The sequence below is a fragment of the Thalassophryne amazonica genome, chromosome 12 (assembly GCF_902500255.1).
Source record: "Thalassophryne amazonica chromosome 12, fThaAma1.1, whole genome shotgun sequence".
NCBI classification, from domain to species: domain Eukaryota; kingdom Metazoa; phylum Chordata; class Actinopteri; order Batrachoidiformes; family Batrachoididae; genus Thalassophryne; species Thalassophryne amazonica.
Window position 1 is genome coordinate 59,966,917 of NC_047114.1, and position 25,264 is coordinate 59,992,180.

A 25,264-nucleotide genomic window follows, 5' to 3' on the forward strand; every position below is an offset into this window, starting at 1 on the left:
AGACTTTTTATTCACCCTAGCTACACAAAGTAGTCCTGCACTCTGAGAATGCAGAGCCCAGGCTGGTACCTAGGGTTTAATTAGGTGCCAGGTGTGAACAATTTTATAGGTTAGTATCAGAACCTTAAAATCTGATCTTACTGGGACAGGAAGCCAATGAAGAGATGCCAAAATGAGTGTAATGTGGTCAAACTTTCTGCTTCTTGTCAAAAGTCTGGCAGCAGCATTTTGAACCAGTTGGAGAGCCCTAATGCTGGACTGCGGTAAACCAGAAAATAGAACATTGCAGTAGTTGAATCTAGAAGAGACAAACGCATGAATCAGGGTCTCAGCATCAGCCATAGACAGGATGGGACGAATCTTCGCTATATTTCGCAGGTGGAAGAAAGCAGTCCTCGTAATATTTCTAATGTGGAGGTCAAAGGACAGCGTAGGATCAAAAATGACCCCAAGGTTCCTCACTTTGTCAGTGTGATGTATGACACACGAGCCTAGGCTAAGCGTTAGCTGGTCAAATTGATGCCGATGTCTTACTGGACCAAGAACCATCATTTCAGTCTTATCAGAGTTTAAAAGTAGGAAATTGCTAGACATCCAGCTTTCCACTGATGCAAGGCAATCTTCTAAGGATTTTATGTGGATGAGATTATCAGCGGTTATTGGCATGTATGTGCCCTAGGGGTGCTCTATAAAGGGAGAAAAGCAGGGGGCCTAATATGGACCCCTGTAGAACCCCAAATTTCATGTCACAAAGGTTAGAGGTAGTGATATTGTACAAAACACAGTGAGACCGACTGGTCAGGTATGACGTCAACCATGCAAGAGCACTCCCAGTAATCCCAAAATGATTCTCCAACCTATCAAGTAGAATATGATGATCCATGGTATCAAACGCAGCACTAAGATCTAACAGCACCAGAACCGTAGTGGTATCTGAGTCCATTGCAAGTAGATCAGAAGAATGCATTTGCTTGTATGTAAATAAAATAAAAGCTTTTATAAGGATTATGAGCTTTACTCACTTTTTTAAATACACTGCCATTATTTTGAACACAACTGTATACCTCTTTCATGTAATTCTATTTTTTTTAGCTTACTCAGTAAAGTGCTGTCCTTCCTAGCTGATGGTAATGGCTATATCTATAGTACGTAAACTATCTATAGTGCAAATATTCTACCCTAATGAAATATAAACGTTTGTACAAACAGATCAATGCAATTTGGAGTCAGTTCTTGGACACAATCATGCAAACACACTCCTCTAATTAAGTTGGTAATTTGTTATATGGCCCACTTTACCTGCAGTAGTTACTACGTAAATCTGCTAAACCCATAAGCAACAATGTATATTGCTTATATGTTTAATATTTTGAATTTATATATAAGATTTGCAAAAAAAATTGTTTTGGGTTGTTCTGGGAAATGCAGTCATTATGTTCATGTTAAGAACACGTTTTAACACTGTTGTCTGCTAGCTGGGAGGACATAGTGGTGGGAGCACCTCAGTATTTCGAGAAGGACAAGGACATTGGTGGAGCTGTCTACATCTACGTCAACAAAGCTGGAAACTGGAAGGATGTCATACCAATCAGGATAGATGGTGCTCAGGACTCCATGTTTGGCTTGGCTGTGGCAAACCTAGGAGACATCAATCAAGACACTTATGATGGTGAGGCTTGCATATATGAATACTAGAACCTTCCCTGAATGAAAAATACCTTTCTCTTGTATAAGTACCTGAATGGTGTACTGCATACCTATCTGCTTTTTATGAGTCTTGTACCTGTCAGATTTTGCAGTGGGAGCTCCCTATGAAGATAATAAAGGGGCAGTCTACATATACCATGGATCAGCTAATGGACTCATCTCTAAAAAACATGCACAGGTAAACGAATTAAATGATTAAACTTTTGTATGCTGTAACTCTTGTGCAGTTTGTTACGGCTCTGCTACACCTTGACAATTTAGCCACCGTATGCCAACCATATTAAAAATGCGGACAGACGTAGGTGTACATCTAATAAATTATACTGACAGTGTTATGTTTCGGATGCGGTCGGAGCACTGACCCAGCGTTTGAAAGGACCCAGCATAAAATAAGCAGAGCACGGTTCAAAAGGTAACAGAATTTAATAAACATAACAGTGAGTGAAGTGCTAAACAACTAAAAAGTCCGCGGTCTGGTGAGGTGGAAACACGGCGCGCTCTCAACAGCGCAAACGGTCCGGAGCCACAGCAGTTCGGACCCAGGGACCCCGCCGACACCCCCCAGGTGGCCGCGACAAACCAAGTCTGTGAAGAAAGAAAACATGGAGGTGAGTCCAACTCCACACAGAGAGACACAACTCAAAGGTGCACGCAATCAGCAAACACTTCCTGGCTTAAATCTATACATCAGCTTCTCACCCTGCAGGCACGGAACAACTCAGTTCAAATCTCCACTGCAGCAGAAGCTGATTAGACAATTAGCATAACGTGACAGCTCGATACAACAAGGTGTGAGGGACACCAAATCCACTGTCATTACTTCATAAAAGTCACCAAAACCAAATTACCTCAGGAAGTGTGCTGAAGAGCATGAGACCTCACCCAATCCTCCTTCACAGACTGTGGCGTCAAACCTGGAGCGGTCTCTGCGTCCATGATGGTGAGATTGTTCTCCTGACGTCGATCTCACACGTCTGCTCACAAGGTCGAGTCTCTGGCAATCACACACTGTGCATTCAAGGTTTAAATGCAGCAATCTCTGATCAAGACAAAATACACCACAGCTGTGAGTCCTGATGACCTGCACGTGAAAACAAGCCTCAGGTGTTCAGGGTGAGGTCCTAATGCTCAGCCACTCAGTCCTGAATGCATACCACCTGGTGGGAGAAACAGAAAACAAAAACCAAGTCAGCCAAACACCCTAGCCCACAACAGTACCCCACCCTCACGGGAAGCCTCCCGGCAACCACACGGACCTGGGCCAGAAAAAACAAAGCCCCCCTCCAGGGACCATGGCTGGAATGTTGGCTGGGAACAAAAAACACCTCCTGCAGCTTCAGCTCCTTGTGCTGACGATCCAGCTGGGAAAGGCCCGTCTCCAGGAGCTGTGCGTTACTGTGCCGAGACTATCACTCTCATCCTGGAGCTCATCCTTTCTCACCCTGAGCCTGTCTGCAGTAGACTGCTCCGCAGCTGACACTCCAGTGCAGAGATATCCTTTGTTGACTTTAATGGTCTTGCCCTCTGTTTCATTTAGCAAACCTGATAGAGTCTCCACCTCTGACTGCATCTTTGCGTTCATTCCTGTCGACTCTTACTTTAGTTGTTCACTTTGCATAATTTTGGCCAGGAGTTCTTGAACCTGTGCACTCAGCCTTCTTCCGACTGTGTGTTAAAGTCTGCTTAGTCATAAGACAAAAAAAAAAAAAAAAAAAGACAAACACAAACAACCATACCAACCCCCCTCCCCAGAGGACCATCCCATCAAACCCCAGGAAGAGGAGAAAAGAAAAAACACAACCCAAATGTAGGGACGAACACCCCCCAGAGGACATCCCACCAGCTCCAGGAGTAATAACCACAGCTGAGGTCCCTCTGGGATCCAAAGTCACCCACGGGGGCTCCCAGCGCCTCCCAGAGGACCGTTCCATCAAACCCCAGGAGACGCCCCCCCCCCCAATGACTAACAGACCCAGCCCCGGCCGTCTACGGCTAGATGGACCCACAGTCCTTTCCCCCCCAGAGGACACCACAGTCACACCCTGAGGGTGGAAACTGGGGGAAAAAAAAACATACAAACAAAACAACAACCCCAACCCCACCCCCTCAGCGCAGTGGAAACTGGAAGTACGTCCAGTGTCACCAACCACGACTATACCCCAAAAGTCAACCGGGAGGAGTGGAACAGCGGTAATGGTGTACGGCACAAGACGGCGCCACCCCTCCGACTTTAAAACCAGCCACCAGCTGCGGGTACATTCCACTGCCCCAAATCTCAGCTACGCCGATGGCATACGACTCAAAGGTGCGCTGAAGCCGGAGGTTGAACAGGGAATCAACAAAAAAACAACACCCCGAACCCCCCCCCGGATGCAGAGGTTATCTGGGAAACGCCCAGCACAACCAAACTGCACCACTCCAGCAACGCCGACAACATACGGCTCACACGGCTGGGGCCAGAGGAGAAGACAGGGAAGTAAAGAAAATAAAAATAAATACCCCAAACCCCCCCCCCCCTCCCGGGTGCAGAGGTTACCTGGGAAACGCCCAGCATAACCAAACTGCACCACTCCAGCAACGCCGACAATGTACGGCTCACACGGCTGGAGCCAGAGGAGAAGAGAGGGAACAACAAAAACAAAAAAAAAAAAGAAAAAAGAAAAAACAACCCAATTACCCCCCCCCCCCCCCCCCCATCACCCCCCAGAGGACCGTCCCATCAAACCCTGGGAGGTGAAACCAAAAGAAATAAAAAAGAAAGACCAACAGACAAACATAAAGTCACCTGGGTCCATGCCATGCTCCAGACAGCCTGTATTTCAACTCCACCAGCCCACTGACAGTGCTATAATCCACAAAAACAACAAATTAACCCCTGATAAAAACACCTCACACTAAAACAAGAAACAGATAATAGACCAATAAAAAACTAACATTGGCCTACATCGTCAAGTGCAAAGAATGGAAAAACGTATTTTCCATCCTTTGAACCTAGACGGTAATGTGACTCTGTCACCAACAGAGGGAGCCAAAGTGCCAAATAAGAAAATCCCTGTGGTAACAGAGTAAAAACCAATTCACACTGCTGTAAATGACAGCAGGTTATAACAAACAGCTTAAAGTACAAACTAAATACCACCGGGGCTGCTACAACAGGCGTCGGAGCCAGCTGCACGGGAGGAGACGGGGCTACAGCCGTAACAGCGGGGTGCGACGCGACCCAAGCTGTGAACTCCGCCATGCGCGCACCAATGTGCACAACCCGGGCGGAGAGCACCCACAACTGATCCCGGATCAACTCCAACATCTGCTGCAGCCTTCCCGGCAAAAATACCGTCTCTGCTTCCGCTGGTCCATTGTTAAATGGCCAGAGACTACTGTTATGTTTCGGACGTGGTCAGAGCACCGACCCAGCGTTTGAAAGGACCCAGCATAAAATAAGCAGAGCACGGTTCAAAAGGTAACAGAATTTAATAAACATAACAGTGAGTGAAGTGCTAAACAACTAAAAAGTCCGCGGTCTGGTGAGGTGGAAACACGGCGCGCTCTCAACAGCGCAAACGGTCCGGAGCCAAAGCAGTTCGGACCCAGGGACCCCGCCGACACCCCCCAGGTGGCCGCGACAAACCAAGTCTGTGAAGAAAGAAAACATGGAGGTGAGTCCAACTCCACACAGAGAGACACAACTCAAAGGTGCACGCAATCAGCAAACACTTCCTGGCTTAAATCTATACATCAGCTTCTCACCCTGCAGGCACGGAACAACTCAGTTCAAATCTTCACTGCAGCAGAAGCTGATTAGACAATTAGCATAACGTGACAGCTCGATACAACAAGGTGTGAGGGACACCAAATCCACTGTCATTACTTCATAAAAGTCACCAAAACCAAATTACCTCAGGAAGTGTGCTGAAGAGCGTGAGACCTCACCCAATCCTCCTTCACAGACTGTGGTGTCAAACCTGGAGTGGTCTCTGCGTCCGTGATGGTGAGATTGTTCTCCTGACGTCGATCTCACACGTCTGCTCACAAGGTCGAGTCTCTGGCAATCACACACTGTGCATTCAAGGTTTAAATGCAGCAATCTCTGATCAAGACAGAATACACCACAGCTGTGAGTCCTGATGACCTGCACGTGAAAACAAGCCTCAGGTGTTCAGGGTGAGGTCCTAATGCTCAGCCACTCAGTCCTGAATGCATACCACCTGGTGGGAGAAACAGAAAACAAAAACCAAGCCAGCCAAACACCCCAGCCCACAACAGACAGCCCCGTTTCCATCAAGTGATTCGGGTCAGTACTACACAGTCTGGCTTGGAATGGTAAAGTCTGGCTTGGTTTACATTTCTACCGATGGCAGAACCCTTTTGTTTGGCAGGTGGAACACTTAAATATTGACGAACACATCATCAGGTACACGTACGCTGTTGTGTGGCATCTCTTCTCCACACAAAGGCAAAACAGAGTCATTTAACATTATTTTATTTTTGTCTTGTTTGATTTTTTGTTGGTGGATCATGGCATTATTTTCATCGCATGCAGACTGATGATGGCTGTGTTAAACGCTGACGTGAATGAGGCGCTGTGACTCTTTTAACTTTGTGGTGAAAGAGCCACGTTCTCAGGTTGCAGCTGGAGCAGAAAACCCACTGAAAGACTTGTTTTAAAACCCTACTTTTCAGCTAAGACAAAGAGTAAAAGTATTTTCAGATCTCATTTTCCAAAATCAGGACACTTGATGTGGATACGTTTTCGTCAGGCTGTGATGATGAATTTGATTGAAATGAACAGGTAAGATTAAGACTTTATATTTACTCAGTGTGTGAATGGTTTTAATATTTGGAACACTCTGTTTGCATGAGGACTGCAGCTTTCAGCCAATCAATGGACAGCATCAATGGACTTATTTCGACTTATGAGTGAATTACAATAAATGTGTGGCAACAATTGCATAACTTACCTACAACGTATGTTCCCGCATGCATGGGATGTATGAGTCATACGCTGGCATACGTTGAAAATTTTAAGGTCCCTTCACACATATCATGAATGAGGCAGAATGGCGCATGGAGGAGGATTTGGACGACAGTCATGCAAATTTGAACTGCACTCGAATGCTTCGTACAGCAGTCTCACAGCAGTTGGCCCATCCATTCAACCACAGCACATGCACACCACATTCACGTTGCACTTGCGTAGGACACCCAATCGAAAGGTGGTCGAGAAGCAGTCGTACTGTCATTCCACTGAAGCCGCAGCATTCATACTGCAAGTCTGTACCCAAGTCGGACCATACAGACTGTGGTCAAGGGGCCGTACGAAATGTTCAGGCACGTCGAATCCTGGCCGATTATCCCGATTGAGCCAGCCTTCACATTACAGGACGAATGAGGGCGAACGGTGGGTGAATGCCCATTCGACCCACACTCTGCCAAAGTCGATGTGCAATCCAAAGACCTCCAATAGCAATTGCAGTGCACTTACAACAGCCAGGCCCATTGGCGCGGCCAGCTGGAATGTAGTGCCAGTGGTGGGCAAAGTTCCGCTAACCCGCAAATTATTGAAGCTAATATTTTCATTATCGGATTAGCTTTTCAGATAACTTTGAAAAGCATCATCATACGAATTATCTTCCGATAAATTTTGGTCCAATAATTTTTAGATTGCTAATATGTTTTTGCAGGCGAAGTGAATCAAGCATTAACAGCTAAAACCTTTGTTAAGTCTGATATCAAAGATTTCAGCACTTACCTGTTAAAGGTTTTGTAGCCAAAAAAACACTATATTCTCTGTAAACAGAGGAGAGGTGGTTTCAGGAGAAACCGCTCTATCATCTGCAGTTAGAAAAGAGCTGGTCACAAGATAATTCCTCTTGACACCATACCAACTCACTGGCAATATCACCCAAGTCATCCAGAGGCATACAGTTTTAACCTATGGTTAAAATTTTAACAAAACTAATTTTGGACATGTTATTTAAATTAACGTCACTTCTGAAGTTTTATAAAGTGAAAATATCAGCTATATGTTTTAGTTTTAAAGTACTGCACTAATTTTGAAGGTTTTAGTGTGGACATGCTGTGTGCAGGTGGTGCATTATGGGTAATCCCGGTAGTCACGACAGGAGAAATGCATTTGAGATGCTCTGATCAGGCTCCACACGGACAGCAGCATTAAACTCTGTATATTGTGCCTAAAACTCTCATGCATATATTCTCTGGGTTTATAGATGTTGTTACTTGCTATTGTGTTTGTATTAAATGTCAGAAGAAGCTCAGGTTGCTTATCCAATATTTTCCTGTTTGCGCTACGGTCTCTACTGCCATCTACTGACCAGTAGTGTTCATGGCAGTATTCGCACTAAGTATTGAGATATCCCATAAATTATAATTCTTTGCACGCCTGATAGTTGATGCAGCCTCTTGCTGCAGCTAAAGAAAAAATATACATTTTGGTTGTATAATGTTCATTTACAATTGTTGTCATGGATTCTGTTGTTTAAACTGCCGAATTCTCTGGCACAAAAAAGAAAAACCTGTACGCAAAGGATTATGGGTAAGGGTCTGAGCATCTGGGCGCCAGTAGATGGCAGTGTTCTATGCATTTTGACCCCAGTTACATCAGACGGTTGTCAAATCACAACTTGACTTTGTTATGGCTTTAACAATTTTTTTTTTTTAACATATAATTTAAATGGTATATTTTACAAAAGCACATTTAAATACCAACACACACGTCACGTCACATTAACGTGTTGGTTTTTACATAGAATGAATGAGTCAACCAATCAGTGTTAGTGGAGGCTCATTTTCTATTGGTATTAATTTGATTTATAAACCAAACCATAAGTCAGCACTGCTTTATTTTCCAAGAACTCAGCCTCACGGCGACGCTCTTATTGAGTAGAGAGTTGAGCTTTGCTGCTCCTCTTAACTGCTTCCCTGCTGGAAGCTATCTAATAAACAGGAGCTTCCAGCAGTGGGCAGGGTACACAAAGACAGAAGTGCTGACTCATTGTTTGAGTCTGTGGTTGCCTTTGATACTAACAGAAGCGACCATGGTGTTAAAAATCAAAATCAGCTTGTTGGTAGTTGGAAGTATACTGGAGACAATACTGAAAGTTATCGGTTAGCTGTAGCTTCCGATAAATTTGTGGGTGGTTTATCGGTTTAGCTTTATAAAATATAACTTTTCAGTTAGCTGGTTATCTGTTATCAAAGCTAACTTTTGGTTAGCTGTGCCCACCACTGTGTAGTGCACATAACACCACAATCAAGGTGTGATAGAGGTGGTGAAAGCTCGCAGGGCGGTCGAGGTGCAGTGTGATGGCTGGCCAGACTGTGTTCAAGGGATATTTGCCATGGTCAGGCACATCAAATCCTGCTCGCACGTACAGCTTGTGCCATACGTGAATCCCCACTGGATCCCATTCAGGAAGCGCACATGTCATGTAAAATATCTGTGGCACACATTCATCATGTGGTCCATCAAGTGGATTAATCTTTCCATTTATGTGAACCAAAGCCATCACACGATCACAGCTCACGCGCGCGCGCACCGAGGCAATCAGATCATGTCATCGCACGCAGGAGCTACGAAGCTGTCAGATGATCACGGCTAACGAGTGCGTACCGAGGCGATCAGATCATGACACACCTGATCACTGTGTCATTGCAACTCAAAGCTGGAGAACACATATTGTGCCATGTCCAGCTTGTGCTGTACATGCACCCCCACTGGATGCTGTTTGGGGTTCGCAAAGGAGATATTTTTATGTGCAATGTCTGTGGCACATAGACATCCTATGAAGTACACATGGACATTGGGCAGTCAAACCGAAAAGGCACGGTGTGTCCCTGCTGCAGAACACAAGGCATACATCTCAGCTGGGTGTTATACCCATAATAAACCTTCAGAAAACAGATACAGCGTCATGCCCTTATCACAGGTAATAAGTGACAGCTGTCACCCCGGCTGCTCCTGTGAGGCGGCGGCGCCCTCTTGTGCCTGGAGCCCGCACTCCAGGCAGGGTGCCCTCTGGTGGTTGTGGGCCAGCAGTACCTCCTCTTCAGCGGCCCACACAACAGCATATCAAGTATGCTGAAATGGCCACAAGTAAAGAAAAAAGAAAATGGTTAATTGGCCAAATAGTTACCCCAAAAAAAGAGAAAAAAGTTTTCTGGCTGCATCTGAAGAATGTTGCGCGCATGTGGAAAGTTGGCGCACTGCCATCTCAGTTTAGCAGCAGTTTTAGAGTCCAGCCAGATGAATAAAATCTAGCAATGCAGGTATATACTGATCAAATGCCTGAAGGGATTTTTTTCGCTGGACTGTACAACAGCAGGCGATCACTGACAGTTGTCAGCCGTTTAGTGTGCACAGTCTGGATGGACAACTCTGGATGGACTCTTCCCAGGTGTGCACGCGTAGGGGCTCATTCAGCCATTATGAACACACATACGCAGCTGAGCAAACATTTCGGCCACACAATCGCACTCTAATTTGATCACCAGTTCTATGCACGCACACGCACATACGTGGGTGTATGTACATATTTGAGCCTGTATGACCTTGTGTGGAATTCATATTTGTGCACTCAAATCTTGTTTTTTAAAGTCATGAATGATGTTGAATAATGAATGTTGTTGTTGTTGTCCTTTTGGCTGCTCCCGTTTTTTTGTTTGGGGTCACCACAGCAGATACAGCCAGATTGGCATTGGTATTTGGCACAAGTTTTACACCGGATGCCCTTCCTGATGCAACTCCAGTTTTACCTGGAGAAACACACACAGCTGCATCACATTCATCCCCATGATGAGTGTATGTAAATGTTTGACCACAACTGTAGATGCGCACTTTGCCTGGTAGCACACTGACACTGGTGCATGTTTGTGATTGTGAAGCATCATTATTGTAACATGCTATGAGGATCTGGTTCAGATGTAAAAACAGCTGTCTAAATGCAGTCCAAGATTACTCTGACCAAATTGGTGCTCTAGGCAAGATTTTTATCTGGCACCCCTGCATCACATCTAAGTAAGTAACCATCAGTTCGTATGCTTATACACTCACACCGAAATGACATGTATTTTCTTTGTTTTCCAAACAAACAAACAAACAAGCACATAACAAAAACATAAAATGTGACATAATGCAAATTAGCAATAAAATTATTGTATTGCTAATTTGTATTATGACATTTGTGACATATTTAAACTTAAATTTTTCAGTTTTTAAAGATTAAGCTTGAAAATCAAATGTGTTTTTTGTGCCAGAGACCTTAGTTCCTATGTTGATACAGTTTGTGTCATTATCTTTTATCGTCAGTCATTGTATCTTTACCTCTGTTTTTGCCATTTTTTTGCCTTTGTTTTCAGCCCTGTGTGGCAGAGCGCTTTGGTCTTGTTGACATGATGGCACATAGTCTCAGTATTGTATAGAATATAAGATGGCCCCGAAATACATTCTGTAGACCAAAGCCCATTTTAAAAACAAAATTGCAAGTCTGTAAGTGTGCAGAAGTGGACTTGCCAGCAGTGCAAAGTATTTAAGGAGAACTGTAATGACAAACAATTGTATATTTATTCTGTACTTTGGGATTTTGTTATGCTGGCTCTTGCTGTGAGATTGTTATAATCTAAGCATTTAATGGTGAGCTTGTTGAAGTTATGTAGATAAGTGACTGTGATATCAAAAGGAAGACATAACTGAGTGAAAACTGCATGTCACAGAATGACTTTCACACTTATAAATGCTGTCAAGAGAAATGATTTACAAAGTTTTTGTTGCCAGCTAGTATTGTGGAAGAATGGCATGGTATGAGAATGCTTAGTTTATAAATCTAACATGAGTGAGTCATAGTATCAAAATGTGAATTCTCAGATCCAATCTGCTTAGTTTTTGGATGATTGTTATATTGCTGAAACAATTTCTGCAGTTTGTGGTCATGATCAAAGTGTGGCTCCCTCTTTTGCTTCAGATTCTCACCGGTCCAAAAGGAGTGCAGCAATTTGGCTACTCTTTGGCAGGTAACATGGACCTCGATAAGAACTCCTACCCTGACCTGGCTGTTGGCTCCCTCTCAGACTCCGTCTTTGTCTACAAGTGAGACAGCTGGAGCATTATTCTAACTCATGTTTTACGGACGCTTACTGACTGCTGTTATTTCAGAGCTCGTCCAGTCATTAACATGAAGAGGGAAATCACGTTCAGCCCGACTGAAATAGATTTCTCCAAGAAGAACTGTGGGAACGAGGTCTGGTGAGTAGATACAAGAGAACTCTGCCCGGTGCAACCTCAGCCCCAGGTGTGAACTGGGCTCAGGGCTAACCTTAACCCTAACACTAACTATTCTTACACCTAACACTTAACCCAAACCCCTTAATCCAGACTCTACTCCTACCCTAAACCTACCCCTAACCTGACCCTAACCCCAACTGAGGCTGAGGTCTCCCTGGTTCCGAGTTCTCTTGTTACCTTGTGAGTCATGTTTGTCACTGCATCTCAGTTGAGTGAGAATGATAATTCCTAAATCTCATTGTAGCTCTTGGACAGTTTTGCCTCTGCTTTGTTTTTGCAACATTTAAGCCATTGTTGCAGGGCTATGAGTGATTGTGAATTTTGTCTCCAGCTTGGAAGTTCAAGCATGTCTCACCTACACTGCCAAGCCCGAGAGCTACACTCCAAGACTAAGTGAGTTCAGCAGATGTTTTCTAATAAAAACTTTTTCTTCTGGGTCTTATCTCATTGCCAGCAAGTAGACAAAACTACAAGTAGAGCAGCAGTCATTAGCGCATATTCTGAAAAAAAAAAGCTGAATTTGAAAGATTTAGCCACGGTGTATGTAAACCAATGTCCAGACATGCACATAACTGCTGCTCTTGCGTGCTTCAAATGAATGATGCGCAGCAGAAAAAAAAAGCGGGAAATGCATTTTTTTTTTCACTTTCCTTCTAGTAGTAGAAGTAGTGCTTCCCTCCATGTTATCTGCTGTAAGGCAATTGTTTTTACTAGTCACGAGAACCGTGAGCACCAGTTATGTGCACACCTGCTTACATCCATAGCTGTATGTATCACATATACATTTTTAATCATAAAATGTATAAATTTACCAAAATATTAGTGGGGGTGTATGTATATATTTGAGCCTATGTGTATAATTTTTACCCTGTGTGGATTAGAGAAGATCCAAAATAAATTCAAATTTATGCATCCAGGTCTTATTTTTTAAAGTTATGAACAATATATACAATCAACCCATCTTCACCAAAGACCCCCTAACATCTGTTCTCTTTCAAGTTGCTAATCCACCTCTTTCTTATTTCCTGCCCCTTATTTCGGGTAGCTCTGAAATATTCCCTTGAGGCTGACGCTGATTACAGGAAGACTGGCTTCAGTTCCAGGGCCTCATTCTCCCCGGATCGTGCTAACGCCGAAACCAAAGGAGACATCGTCCTCAGCAGCCAAGGAGTACCAGACTGCCGGACACATAAACTTTACATAAAGGTAGTGTCGCTCTTGTTTGGCCTCTGAGAAGGTTAATACTAATATACCGCTGACCTTGTGTGCTGATATCATCCTGCAGGAAGGTATTCGAGAGAAGCTGAAAGGAATCCCTATCGATTTGTCTGTGGAGATTGAGGATGGCAGCCGTAAACGGAGGGAGAGTTCATCTCAACTGTCACCTGTCCTGGATGCGAACGAGCCGGTGAAGACTCGTTCAGAGGTGTGGACGTACGACATTAACATGGAAGTGGATTATTAGTGAGCTTGTTGCCATTATGTCATCTTTTTTTTCTCCGATAAATGTGTTTGTAGGTGAATTTCCTGAAGCAGGGTTGTGGCACTGACAACACGTGCCAGAGCAACTTGCAGCTGAAGTATCGCTATGGTTACACAGTGACTGGCGAAAATAAATTCACTCCATTAAATTTGTAAGACACAGTGGATATGTTTGATGTATTCAAACACATGGGTCAGTAATGCTCACAATTTCAATGTGTCTAAAGGGTCAACGGTGTGCCAGTAGTCTCACTCACTGATCCAAAGCACATCGTTTTGGAGATCACAGTGACCAATCAGAATGGAGATGATGCATATGAAGCCAGAGTAAACGCTTCCTTTCCACGCTCCCTCACCTACTCTGATGTTAAGAGTCCATCTGATGTAAGCTGCATACCCGAAACAGATGGTTCTGGAGTAGTGTGTGACATGGGAAACCCATTCAAACGCAACACACAGGTGAGAGCTAATGAAATATTTGATGTCCTCTGTACAACAGTGACATTGTTTATATTTAGCATTTGTCTGATCAGCATCTAAAAACGCTTGAATATGTAGTGTTATTTTTAAAGTCAACCTTTATTTGACCATGAAAAACCTTGATGTAAAAAAAGTAACACAATACACTTTTTTCACGTGTTCTGGACAAGATAAGCAACAACATTTGTAGTTTAAAAAGTGAGGTATTAATATTGTCTTCAAGACAACATATAATATCACACAAACACACTCACACATGATGTCCGGATGCTGCCACGCAGGGAGCGCACTACACACCGGGAGCAACTAAGGGATTAAGGACCTTGCGCAAAGGCCCTTTGTGATTTTCTGGTCAGGCTGGGATTTGAACCAAGGATCCTCTGGTTTCAAGCCCAAAGCTTAACCACTAGGCCATCACCTCTCCCACAATTATTTAAAGTCCCAGCGTATAGCCTGACACTGCTATTTAGACAAAGCTGCACAGATTTCTTGTAGCAATACTTTAAATAACCCAGGGAGAGCAGGGATTGCAATTTTGCAGAATATTCCACACTGAGGGGAGATTTACACCCTCAGACAGCAGTATGAGGGTATTTTTTTCAGTCCTGTCTGTCTGTGTGCAAACAAAGTAACAGTTTTGTTCCGATTTGTACCAAACGTGTCAGAATATTTGAAGATCAGTGAAATGAAATGCAATGAAAGGCAATGAAAAAGTGGTTTGATTTTGGGATAAATTATTTAAAAGTCAAGGTCATAGACCAAAGTTAAAGGCCCCTTCACACTTAGCACTAAAGAGCATGAATGAGGCCGATTCATGCCGAATGGGGTAAAATGCCAGACGTTGTGATGCACTCGGGAGGACCACCCGGTCAGACAGGTGTGTACGGATGCCGTGCGACCACCAAGAATATGGGCGGAGCCCGTGCTGATGAAATCGTGCGCATTCATGTGCACGCACGCACATGAACACACGGAGACAAATGTAAGACCGCACGTCACACAGCAGTGGGGAGCTGTCACGTTAGCGAGGATGCATGGAATATTAATTCCTGATATAAACAGAGCAGAGAATACAGGAAGTATCATCCGTCTGTAAGTGCAAGTGCAAGTGTCCAATGCGCTCACATCATGATCACATCAGCCAGTCACACTGAGGTGAAAGCGGCTGGCCACACGGTGGGTCCGTGCATCGAGCTGACCCTGTCTCTGGCACTGAATGACATGGCATTATGTGAATATATATACGAGGTCTGTCAATAAAGTAACGGTCTTTTTTATTTTTGTCAAAAACTGTATGGATTTGAATCACGTGCGATTACATCAGCCAACCTTGAACCCTCGTGCGCATGCGTGAGCGTTTCCACGCCTGTCGGTTGCGTCATTCGCCTGTGGGCAGGCTTTGAGTGAGCACTGGTCCACCCCTCTCGTCTTTTTTTTCATTGTTCAGGAATGGCTCAGAGACTGCCGCTTTGCTTGATCAAAATTTTTTCAAAAACTGTGAGGCACATCCGAGTGGACACCATTCGAGAAATTCAGCTGGTTTTCGGTGAAAATTTTAATGGCTGATGAGAGATTATGGAGTGTTGCTGTCGCTTTAAGGACTCCCCACGGAGCCGGACAGCGCGCCGCGCCCCGAGCCGCCGTCTTCTGCCTGTTTCGAGCTGAAAACTTCCAAATTTAAGCCTCTGTTGACCCAAGATGTCGTGAGAGAACAGAGAAGTCTCAGAAGAGCTCGGGATCAGCAGTTTATCCGGACATTCCACTGTTAAAGGAGATTTTGTAATGAAAGACATGTGGACGGATTTGCGCGTCGGCACCCAGCCGCTCATCGCGCGGTGCCACAGAGAAACACCTCCGTTGGAAGCATTACAGGACAATTATTTCAACAGTTCTTTTAGTCAGACAGGAAAGATTGTTTTACCTGCTTTACATGTTTCGGCTACTTCTTGTAGCCTTCCTCAGAAGCGTCACAAGATGGAGAAGTGACGTGTCTTATAGGCTGCTACTTCTTGATTTGGCCAGACAGCAGGGGAAACTTACGCCCCCTACTGTCTGACGTCTTCTCCAGGACGGCATCCCATGTATGTGATAGGGTGTAGGCCCCCTCATCCTGATTCATGCTTCTTGGACCTCGCTTGCAGATCTCGATGGCCTGTCTGATCCAGTGGTGGTATTTGTTGCTTTCAGCACGTATGACCCTGGCATTGGTCCAGTCCATGATGTGATTTTTCCTCTTGCAATGGTCGGATATGGCTGATTTGAGATTTTCCTGCTCGGCTTGTTCTTTTATTGCTCTTGTTAGTCTATTGGCTGTCTCTTTTTCACATTCTTTTTGATGTTCATTTTTCCTTGTTCCAAATTGTCTCCCTGTATCCCCAATGTATGTGTTGTTGCATGATAAGCATGGTATTTCATATATTACATCGCATTTGTGTTTTGGTTTTATTTTGTCCTTGGGCCTAACTAAAAGCTGTCTGAGTTTGGTGTGTGGTTTGACCGGTGTATTGATATTGTATTTTTTCATGACTCTTTGGATGCGTTCAGTGACCCGCCTGATATATGGCAGTGTGACTATGGCCGGTTTGTTTTTATTGAGAGTGTTCTTTTTCTTCTTTTGTACGTGTTTTTCTGTGTTTTGTACCTGTTTTTTTACCTTTTTCTATTGCCCATTGTGGATACTGGCAGTTTGTGAGTGCATTGTGTATGTGTGTCTCCTCCTCTTCCCTGTCCTGTGTATCTGTGACTATAGTGGCCCGGTTGTACAGTGTTCTGACTACTGACAGCTTATGTTCTGTGGGGTGTTCTGATGTCCAGAGCAAATATTGGTCTGTGTGTGTGGGTTTCCTGTGTATTTTAAGTTTGATACTGCCGTCTGTTTTGTGGTGTATTTTTAAATCCAAAAAAGCTATTTCATTGTTTGTTTCCTCTTCGTACGTGAATTTGATGCTGCCTGTATGGTCTGTGGTGTTGAGGTGATCTGTGAGCTGTTGTGTGTGTCCGGTTTTTATTTTTTCTAAAATGTCATCGACGTACCTTTTCCAAAACAATATGCTACAATCTGCTGGTGCTGTGGATATAGCTTGTTGTTCCAGATGCTCCATGAAAAACCCACTCATAATGGCTGATAACGGGTCTCCCATGGCGAAGCCTTCAGTCTGTTTGTATATAGTGTTGTTGTATTGAAAGTAAGTGGATGTGGCAACGCAACTGAGTAATGACATGATGTCTTCAACTGTGAGTTTGGTTCATTTCCAGAGCGATTTGTCCTTACTGAGTCTACTGTGTACGATGTTGAGTGTGGCTTCTACTGGGGTTTTTGTGAAAAGTGATATGACATCGTGTGATATGAATATTTCATCCTGTCCTATGGTGATTTGTTGTAAGTCCTTTGCCAATTGTTGTGAGTTCCTGCAGTGCTGTTCAGTGAGTCCGAGGAGGGGTTTTATGATTTCTAGATTTAAGGTTATAAGTGACGGATCCTATGCTATCGACCGTCAGACAGTAGGGGGCGTAAGTTCCCCCTGCTGGCTGGACAAATCAAGAAGTAGCAGCCTATAAGACACGTCACTTCTCCATCTTGTGACGCTTCTGAGGAAGGCTACAGGAAGTAGCCGAAACATGTAAAGCAGGTAAAACAATCTTTCCTGTCTGACTAAAAGAACTGTTGAAATAGTTAACTTAAGAAGACAGTCTGAAATTTCACAAATGAAAACATTACAGGACAAGTTTGAACATGCCCAGCTGTTAAACAATTTCTCGGATACTCACTCGACTGAAAGCCATCGAAAACCGCCTGAATCTTACGAATGGTTATCAACACGGAGGTGTTTTGCTGTGGCGCCGCGCCATGAGCGGCTGGGTGCCGACGCGCGAATCCGTCCGCGCGTCTTTCATTACAAAATCTCCTTTAACAGTGGAATGTCCGGATAAAGTGCTGATCCTGAGCTCTTCTGAAACTTCTCTGTTCTCTCACGATGTCCTGGGTCAACAGAGGCTTAAATTTGGAAGTTTTCAGCTCGAAACAGGCTGACGACAGCGGCCCGGGGCGCGGTGCGCCGTCCGGCTCCGTGGGCAGTCCTTAAAGCGACAGTAACACTCCATAATCTCTCATCAACCGTTAAAATTTTCACCGAAAACCGTTTGAATTTCTCGAATGGTGTCCACTTCGATGTGCCTCACAGTTTCTGAAAAAATTTTGATAAAGCAAAGCGCCAGTCTCTGAGCCATTCCTGAACAATGAAAAAAAAGACGAGAGGGGTGGACTAGTGCTCACTCAAAGCCTGCCCACAGGCGAATGACGCAACCGACAGGTGTGGAAAAACTCACGCATGCGCACGAGGGTTCAAGGTTGGCTGATGTAATCGCACGTGATTCAAATCCATATAGTTTTTGAAAAAAATAAAAAAGACCGTTACTTTATTGACAGACCTCGTATGTTTTTATTTTGACCCATGTCGCTGTTGCTTAGCAACACGTTCACACCCTCATGCCTTGGACAGGGCGAGATGACGCACATATTACGACATGTGCCCCCCAGATTTGTGCAACGCCATTGTGGCAGTCAGCTGCGATGTGGGGATGGGACTTTTTTACTTATTTCCACGTCAGGATCCGCTTTTTTCACAAGACCTCCAGACAACTGATACAACAATTACATCAAACAGTTTTACTGGAAACTCATCATGTGTGTTAAATATGTGTTCCTGATTCCCTTTCTTATTTTTAATGTGTTCCTGACATCTTTTGCTGTTATAAGGAGCTTTTGTCTGTGCTTCATATGTATGTGTGTGTGTGTGTGTGTGTGCTGACTTATTTGGAGGTACATGTTGTGGATGTCACGATAGGTGTATCACAAAGCAGTCTCATCAAATTCAGCTGTGCACATGTGAGCTGCAATCAACTGACAGCTGTCATCACCAGGACGACCACAGCTCAACAGTGATGCCATGCGCACCACTGTCGTGCTGGGTGCGCCAGTGTGGTTTTGCAGTACGACTGCTGTGAGAGGGAATTCGAGTGCGCCTTGACCTTAGATATCTGAAGGTCGAATAGCCACTTGTGTGGCATTCACCCTCAGTCACCCTCTAGTGTGAAGTGGAGGTGCATGCAGGCACATGGCCCAGATTTGACGTGGCTGAATGTGTCGGCCCGCACCTCGATTGCTATCAGGCCTCACCGAACGCCGTTTTCATGGCATAGGAATATTGCGACTGCAGTCACTTTGCAGTGGGACTGCAGTTAGATCGCCGTACGATATTTTCGACACCTGTGGCGCACGATGAATGTGTTGGGGTCACCATTCGGCCTCATTCATGTTATGTGTGAAGGGGCCCTTAAAGTGGCTCCATGCGTATATATCAGGGATATTTCAGTTTGCAGTTTGATGAATCCACTGTGGTGCAGGTGGTGCAAGGAACATCCAACTCCAATTACTTTTTGTCCTTGAGAATGCTGTTTGGTTTGTAGATGTGACTAATTGTGTTAATGTTTGCTTACAGACGACCTTCTACGTTATTTTGAGTACAGCAGGAATTTCTCTCAATACTACGCAAGTAGAGATTGATCTACAGTTAACTACGTAAGTACAGCTAAACATGAAATCCTGCAGCACAAACTGCCATTTTTAAATTTCACTATGCCTTTTGCATTCTTTGGTGAATGATTTTAAGTGATTTGGTGGGATGAAATGGATGATAATTGAAATCTGTTGGAAGTTTGTGGTTACATTTGTGCCAGTCATTCCAATGTCAAGTTTCTCAGCATGTAGCCATAGATTTTGTAATGACACAAAAAGTTGTTAATGTTACCTCAACTTGCTTTCTCAGATTCAGTCTCCTCTAATTGTGAAGGCAGCATGGGTACTAAGATTTTAAAGTTAAAATTAAACATCACTGACACTGTGATGAATTGATCTTTGAAGCCATCCTCAAAAATAGATGACTGTGCAAGGACTTTGGTATAAAGCTGTGTTTTGGAGGTCCAGGGCCTTGGAGTCCCCCATGGGATCCAGCATACAGTCCCCTCTGCACTGGACAGAAAACTCTTTTCTGAATCTGGACAGTTGTAGTCGATGCTCGGTCGTGAGAGTTCATTCGGCAGATACTTCTCAGGATGCCTGGCTCAATTCAGTCGGGTTGTACCTTTTCTTAGGCATGAAGCAGCTGTGGAAGCAGTTAAACAGAGAGGTCAATTTAGAAAAAAATGTTATAAGCGCCGCCAGGTCTGGCTTTGTGGGTGTGACAAAGTCAGAGACAAACTGACTGTCCTTGGGGGGGTCTTCCCTAGTGTCTGGCTTTGGAAAGTCAAGTCCCTGTGACCTTCAGTACTTCTCTGGGTCCCGTGCTGAGTTGGGGAGCATGTCCTGGTCAAAAAGCCTATCTAAGGCATATAACTCCGGAAAACGCTCAAACGACCACACGTTGGTATCCAGGAGAATCCAAGCCTGACCCAAAAAAATCATTCTTCTTCCCCGGAGTATATCAGCAATGATAGCAATTAAAGAGCAGTCTAAATCCTTCACAGAAGGCTTTAAAAGCCACTACGTCGGGGGGGGGGGGGGGGGGGGGGGGGGGCTGCCTGCGGGATTCATGATAATTGAGCCGATTAATTCTGTTATGTTTGGATCACTAATAGTCAGAACTCCAAAATGCAGGCAGCAGAACACCGTTTCCAAAACCAAGGTGATTTATTAACATCCCTTGCTTAATAAGGTGACAAAATCCAGTGAAAAATGTGCTCAGGGAGAGGGAACAGAGTCCAAAAATAGAATTGTACGAAATGATATCACAGACAAGAAATCACATGGGAATAAGACCATGAAATACTCCCTAGGAAGTTACCGGAGAAGTCACAAGGATCAGAGAGACAAAGAGACTCAATCAACAAAGAAAAAAGAAATGGTGAGGGTTTAAATAACAAACGAACTGATCATTGACAGGTGCGAACACAAAGAAAATAGAGAAAGCGTGAATGCACACAAGATCTAACAGAACGTAAAGGGACAGAAACAAAACCCGACTCAAGAATAAAAGATAAAGCATAACAACAAATGCAACAATAACAATATTGGTGGGCCAGCAGTACCTCCTCTTCAGCGGCCCACACAACAGGACCCCCCCCTCAACGGGCGCCTCCTGGCGCACGACCAGGTTTGTCCGGGTGCCGGGCGTAGAAGTCGGCCAGGAGGGCCGGGTCCAGGATGAAGCTCCTTTTCACCCAGGAGCGTTCCTCTGGGCCATACCCCTCCCAGTCCACCAGATACTGGAACCCCCGACCCTTGCGACGGACGTCCAGGAGCCGACGCACGGTCCATGCCGGCTCCCCGTCGATGATCCGGGCAGGAGGCGGTGCAGGTCCAGGAGTGCAGAGTGGTGAGGTGTGGTAAGGCTTGATCCGAGACACGTGAAACACAGGATGGATCCGCAGTGAAGCTGGTAGCCGTAGCTTCACTGCGGCCGGGCTGAGGACCTTGGTGATGGGAAACGGTCCGATATACCTGTCCTTGAGTTTCTGGGAGTCAACTTGAAGTGGGATGTCCTTTGTTGACAACCACACCTGCTGCCCAGGCTGGTATGCAGGGGCCGGGGAACGCCGGCGGTCTGCATGGGCCTTGGCCCTCGTCTGGGCCTTCAACAGGGCACAACGAGCGGTCTGCCACACCCGGCGGCACCTCCTGAGGTGGGCCTGGACCGAGGGCACACCGACCTCTTCCTCCACAAGTGGAAACAATGGGGCTGGTACACCAAACACACCTCAAACGGGGAGAGGCCGGTGGCAGACGACACTTGGCTGTTGTGGGCGTACTCGATCCAGGCCAGATGGGTGCTCCAGGCCATTGGGTGGTCCGTGAAAACCGTGAAGGGCACTGTTGCTCCCTCCAACAGGTGTCTCCACTCTTCAAGAGCCTCCTTCACCGCCAGGAGTTCCCGTTTGCCGACGTCATAATTCCTCTCAGCCGGGGTCAGCCTGTGGGAAAAATAGGCACAAGGGTGGAGGACCTTATCGGACTCCCCGCTCTGGGACAGCACGGCTCCTATCCCTGAGTCAGAGGCATCCACCTCCACTGTGAACTGGCGAGTAGGATCAGGCTGCACCAGAACTGGTGCAGACGAAAACCGGCGCTTCAACTCCCTAAACGCGGCTTCGCACCGATCCGACCAGGTGAAGGGGACCTTAGTGGAGGTCAGGGCTGTCAGGGGGCTAACTACCTGACTGTAGCCCTTAATGAACCTCCTGTAGAAATTCGCAAAGCCTAGGAACTGTTGCAGTTTCCTACGGTTTGTTGGTTGGGGCCAATCTCTCACCGCCGCAACCTTGGCCGGATCAGGGGCGACAGAGTTGGAGGAGATTATGAACCCGAGGAAGGACAAAGAAGAGCAGTGAAACTCGCACTTCTCGCCCTTCACAAACAGCCGGTTCTCCAACAACCGCTGTAGGACCTGACGTCTCCGGATCCGGAGAAAAGATGAGTATATCGTCTAGATATACGAAGACAAACCGATGCAGGAAGTCCCGCAAGACGTCATTAACCAACGCTTGGAACGTCGCAGGCGCATTGGTGAGGCCGAACGGCATGACCAGGTACTCAAAGTGACCTAACGGGGTGTTAAATGCCGTCTTCCACTCGTCTCCCTCCCGGATCCGAACCAGGTGATAAGCATTCCTAAGGTCCAATTTTGTAAAAATTTGGGCTCCATGCAAGGGCGTAAACACTGAATCCAACAGAGGTAACGGGTATCGGTTGCGAACCGTGATCTCGTTCAGCCCTCTGTAATCAATGCATGGACAGAGTCCGCCGTCCTTCTTGCCCACAAAAAAGAAACCAGCACCCATCGGGGAGGTGGAGTTCCGGATCAACCCGGCAGCTAGCGAGTCCCGGATGTAGGTCTCCATTGATTCGCGTTCCGGACGTGAGAGGTTGTACAGCTTGCTGGACGGGTACTCAGCGCCCGGTATCAAATCAATGGCACAATCGTACGGACGGTGTGGGGGCAGCGTGAGTGCCAGATCCTTGCTGAAGACGTCAGCAAGGTCATGGTACTCGGCTGACACCACCGCCAGATTGGGGGGGACTAAAACCTCCTCCTTAGCTGTCACACCGGGTGGAACCGAGGATCCTAAACACTCCCGGTGGCAGGTTTCGCTCCACTGAACCACAACCCCAGACGGCCAATCAATCCGGGGATTGTGTTTCAACACCCATGGAAAACCCAAAATCACTTGGGAGGTAGAAGGTGTTACATAAAACACAATCTCCTCCCTGTGATTCCCAGAAACAACCAAAGTCACGGGCTGTGTCTGGTGTGTGATTAGTGGAAGAAGGGTGCCATCTAGTGCCCGCACCGACAATGTGACGGTAGCCCAGGCGCGTGCCTCTCCTCGAAGCAGATTTATAACGTAAGCCACCCGGCTAGCGTCTGACGCGTACATGATGGGACGCTGTGAAAAGACGAGCGAGCACTGCATCAAGAAGTCCGTGGCGCACGTCTCCACACAGCCTCCGTACAGCTCCGGAGGGCTTATGTATGCTTCAGGGGAAGGTGGGGGGGTTCGTTGAACGACCAGTGGAATGTCTGTCTCAGGCATTTGGTCAGCAGGAGGAGGTGCTGCAGCAGTGCCCTGAGCGTGCGCTTCCACCTGGGCGGTGAGAGCCTCTATCCTTCGATTGAGAATAATGCTCTGCTCGGTAACTAAGTCCAACCGAGCAGTAAAGGCGGTTAAGATGTGCTGCAGCTCACCTAACACCCCTCCTGCTGGCGCCTGTGCACCTCGCTCTTCCATTGGCTGTTCAAGCGCTGGTTGACGCCCCTCGGGATCCATGACGCTGGCCGAGAAATCCTGTTGGGAAGTGTCGTGACACGGACCCACAACAGGGGGCGTTAATGAACAGACAATGGATAAGCCAAAAAGTAACAATTTAATGTTGTGAAGCGCACAACGAAGTACAGACAATAACAATAGTGCGGAATGTCAATCATACACAAGGTGGCGTGTGGCAGGCTCGAAGATAGAAGACGTCTGGTGATAGAAGAGCCGGAACCCACACAGCTTCCACCACCAACGGATCTGAAGAACAGGGGCGTAGGTTTGCATATGGACCATAGGGACAAATAGTCCCTACCAATATTTAGCATTTTTGTTTATATAACAAAATCATTCACTATTTTTTTGCGAACTCGATACTATAATTTTAGTCGTCACGTTTTGTGTTTTCGACGTGCCAGAATGACAGGGTTACCCATGTTGCAATTTCATTGGCTCACGTTCTTCTCACATGGACGTAAACAAAGCGCATCTCGTGGCAGGCAGTGCTTAATTTGTAAAGTGGGAGGTCCCGGAGCGCAGAGGATGGGTGGCTCCGGTGCAGTGTTGCCAGATGTACGATAATTATCGTATTTGTACGATAGTTTTGCCCTCTGTACGATGTACGATCAATAATGGGAAAAAACCCAAATATGTACGATAATTTCAGTTGGTTGCCCAAACACGCATCTCTCTCTGACACCCAAGAATCATTTTGCAGGCGTTGCACTCAGGCGGCATCAAAGACACACCACACACAGGGCTGCTGCTGGCTTTGGGCTGCCGGGACAGTCATACAAAGTAATGAGTTCCCATCCAATCTCTGCAGGACAGGACAGGAAGATTCCCCAACCAACATCTTTTTTTTTTTTTTCGAAACTGTATTTCAACAAATGCAATAACAAACGAACAAAACACAAGAGCAAAGAGATATACAAGAAAAATAAAAAAAAGTTCAAGTTCCTTATGGAGGTGTCAACATTTTTTCTGTGTTCAACAAAATCTGCACAAGTGGCCATGGCATCGGATGACGACAGCGACCTCGAGGTTGAATTCGACTCTTTCTAGTCTGGTAATTAACACGTTTGTGTTACTTCACAGTCTGGTAGTGCATTTGCTTGTGCATTTGCGTTCTTTTTGTGCCATAGTTTCCCCATTAATATAATTACTGTTTAAAAATGTGACATAAAATTCTTTGTAAATTAAAAAAAAAAAACGCTAAAATAGCTACGTTGTATGCGTTTTGTTTGTGTACGATAATTTCTCCCAGAATACGATAATTTTGAGGTTTTGGTACGATAGTTTCATATTTCATATCTGTTAACACTGCTCCGGTGCAGAAAAACAAGAAGGGCGGGGGGAGGGGTTGCGAACAATGCTGTGCGCCACACTTAAAATAAACTGCACACCCACACAAACACGCACACACACCTTCACAAATGACACTAACATCCTGCCTTTTCCTCAAAAAATACTACATTTATGTTTGCTGTCTGT

General features: G+C 45.6%; 1 protein-coding gene across 1 annotated transcript in view; it reads left to right on the top strand.

The window, feature by feature from the left end:
- The window catches only part of LOC117521592 (integrin alpha-6-like), a 120,617-nt gene that overhangs the window by 80,981 nt on the left and 14,372 nt on the right, over window positions 1-25,264 (top strand). The window contains exons 7-16 of the mRNA XM_034182921.1: window positions 1,476-1,669; window positions 1,791-1,885; window positions 11,685-11,809; window positions 11,876-11,965; window positions 12,336-12,397; window positions 13,050-13,210; window positions 13,290-13,430; window positions 13,523-13,638; window positions 13,714-13,945; window positions 19,465-19,544. Of these exons, the coding sequence (XP_034038812.1) occupies window positions 1,476-1,669; window positions 1,791-1,885; window positions 11,685-11,809; window positions 11,876-11,965; window positions 12,336-12,397; window positions 13,050-13,210; window positions 13,290-13,430; window positions 13,523-13,638; window positions 13,714-13,945; window positions 19,465-19,544 (1,296 nt within the window). The remainder of the gene's footprint in view (window positions 1-1,475; window positions 1,670-1,790; window positions 1,886-11,684; window positions 11,810-11,875; window positions 11,966-12,335; window positions 12,398-13,049; window positions 13,211-13,289; window positions 13,431-13,522; window positions 13,639-13,713; window positions 13,946-19,464; window positions 19,545-25,264) is intronic.